The sequence below is a fragment of the Ipomoea nil genome, unplaced genomic scaffold, assembly GCF_001879475.1.
Source record: "Ipomoea nil cultivar Tokyo-kokei standard unplaced genomic scaffold, Asagao_1.1 scaffold0100, whole genome shotgun sequence".
Classification (NCBI taxonomy): Eukaryota; Viridiplantae; Streptophyta; class Magnoliopsida; order Solanales; family Convolvulaceae; genus Ipomoea; species Ipomoea nil.
Genome location: NW_017616528.1, coordinates 297,901 through 299,787, shown reverse-complemented (window position 1 = coordinate 299,787; position 1,887 = coordinate 297,901). Strand labels below are relative to the sequence as shown.

The following is a 1,887-nucleotide window of genomic DNA, read 5'->3' as shown; positions in this document are numbered from 1 at the left end:
TTGTATCGTACGTGGTCATAGTCGGTAAAAGACCACAAAGAAATTAATTAAACCAGCTTAGTTGCTGATAGTTTCAATATATCGTTGGAGTCACTATCTAAGGTTATACACTAAGTAAACCCAACACGTACTGTTTCCGATAAAAGACCACAAAGAGATAAATCAACTTAGTTGCTCATAATTAACTAACTCAAATCAAGAAAGACAGTGGGTCATTAGAATAACCTTGAAATTGAATCTTATGAGCTAATAGTACGATTAACTGGACTGAAATTAAAAAATAACTAAATTTAACATATACAAGTATACAACTCCCTGACAACCTTTATTCTTTTCTTTACTAACGTTCTTGCAGAAAAAGGCATAACCATACCACACACTATACGTTCCCTTTCTGCTATATCTCTATAAAACCAAGTAGGATTACAATTGAATCGCCATCCCAGAGCTACCGCCGTCCGGCCACCATACCGCAATGGCGCCTCCCTCCACCTCCACCCCCACCCCCACACAACGACGGCCCTTCAGCCCACTGAGATGCATCGGGATAATCCTGTTAACCGTGATTATCATCTTCGGCCTAGTCATCCTCATCCTCTGGCTGGCGGTCCGCCCTCACCGGCCGGTTTACGCCGTCGAGAACGGCACCGTCCACAACTTCAACCTAACCAACGACAACCACCTCACCGCCGACTTCAACTTCACCCTCAAAGCATACAACCCCAACAAGCGCGTGTCCATCTTCTACGCCTCCGTGGAGGCGCAGCTCTACTTCGGCAACGAGCAGATCGCGTTCGCCACCTGGCCCGCCGCCTTCCACCAGCCGGTGAAGAACGTCACTTACCTGCCGCTGTTTCTTCCGGCCAAAGACGTGACGCTTTACGGCGACACGACGAGGGACTTCAAGAACGAGCGGTCCGCCGGAAAAGTGGACTTGGTGATCAAGATAAACGCCCGGGTTCGATTCAAGATGGGATCGTGGAGATCGAGGTATCGCAAGCTTAGGGTTATATGCACCCCTACCGATTACTATTCTTCCAAGGGTTTTAAGGAGGCTAAATGTGACACCGACTTATAACTTTAATTTAATTTTGCATGGCAAATTGAGTGTTTATTTATTTATTTATTTTTTAAATTAGGGTTCGAGTCCAGGAAAATGTTATTTGGATTTAAATACTCCGTACATAAAGTTGCACATGCTGTTTGAACACTTTAACATGTGCAGAGCTCGCATGGACATCTTAGTTGGTTACATGAGTAAAATTTGAAAACAATAATACAGTGTGGAAGCAAGCTCTTAAAGTGAGGGGAACCCTTGAAGTTCAGGGTTCAACCTTTTGGGAACAACAACGTTAGCGTGTGCGGATTTATGTACAAAATTTCGTGTGCATTTATTGTTATTCTTAGGTTTAAGTGTGTATTTATTTATGTTTTTTTAAGTATTGTTTCAACACGGTTTGCCTGTGGTGAGCTTGTGTAAGTTTTATTTGTTATTACGGAGTATCAGTTTTTGTTTGGATTGTCAATTGTAATTTATGTTGCAAAAATATTACTTGGACTCTAAAAACTTATTCTTAACTTTTACTCCCATTAAGTGTTTAAATTTTATTGGAAGAATAAAAAAAAAAAAAACAGAATGCATAAAAACCATGATTCATGACCCCCTATTATATTAAGCAATCAAAGAATGTCACATCATAAAGAGTAGAAAATGAGAGTTTTTAAAATGAGAGTACACGTAGAATGGGACTTCGAACCTCATCTCGTATGGAAAAATTAATCTGGCCAACACTTTGTCATTTAATTGGGCCGACTCGATGCAAATGAAGTTTAGTCTGAGTATGATACGGGCTTAAAGGTGTCTCCTACCGTTAAGGCCTGCTTAGG

The 1,887-nt window shown here is 41.2% G+C and overlaps 1 protein-coding gene across 1 annotated transcript; it reads left to right on the top strand.

Annotated features, from left to right (window-relative positions):
- The first annotated feature begins 346 nt into the window (after positions 1-346).
- Positions 347-1,547, top strand: LOC109181108 (uncharacterized protein At1g08160-like). The gene is made up of 2 exons (XM_019330892.1): positions 347-1,112; positions 1,391-1,547. Exon 1 carries the CDS (start codon positions 476-478, stop codon positions 1,076-1,078), a length of 603 nt encoding a protein of 200 aa, XP_019186437.1. The 5' UTR covers positions 347-475; the 3' UTR covers positions 1,079-1,112; positions 1,391-1,547.
- The last annotated feature ends 340 nt before the right edge of the window (positions 1,548-1,887 follow it).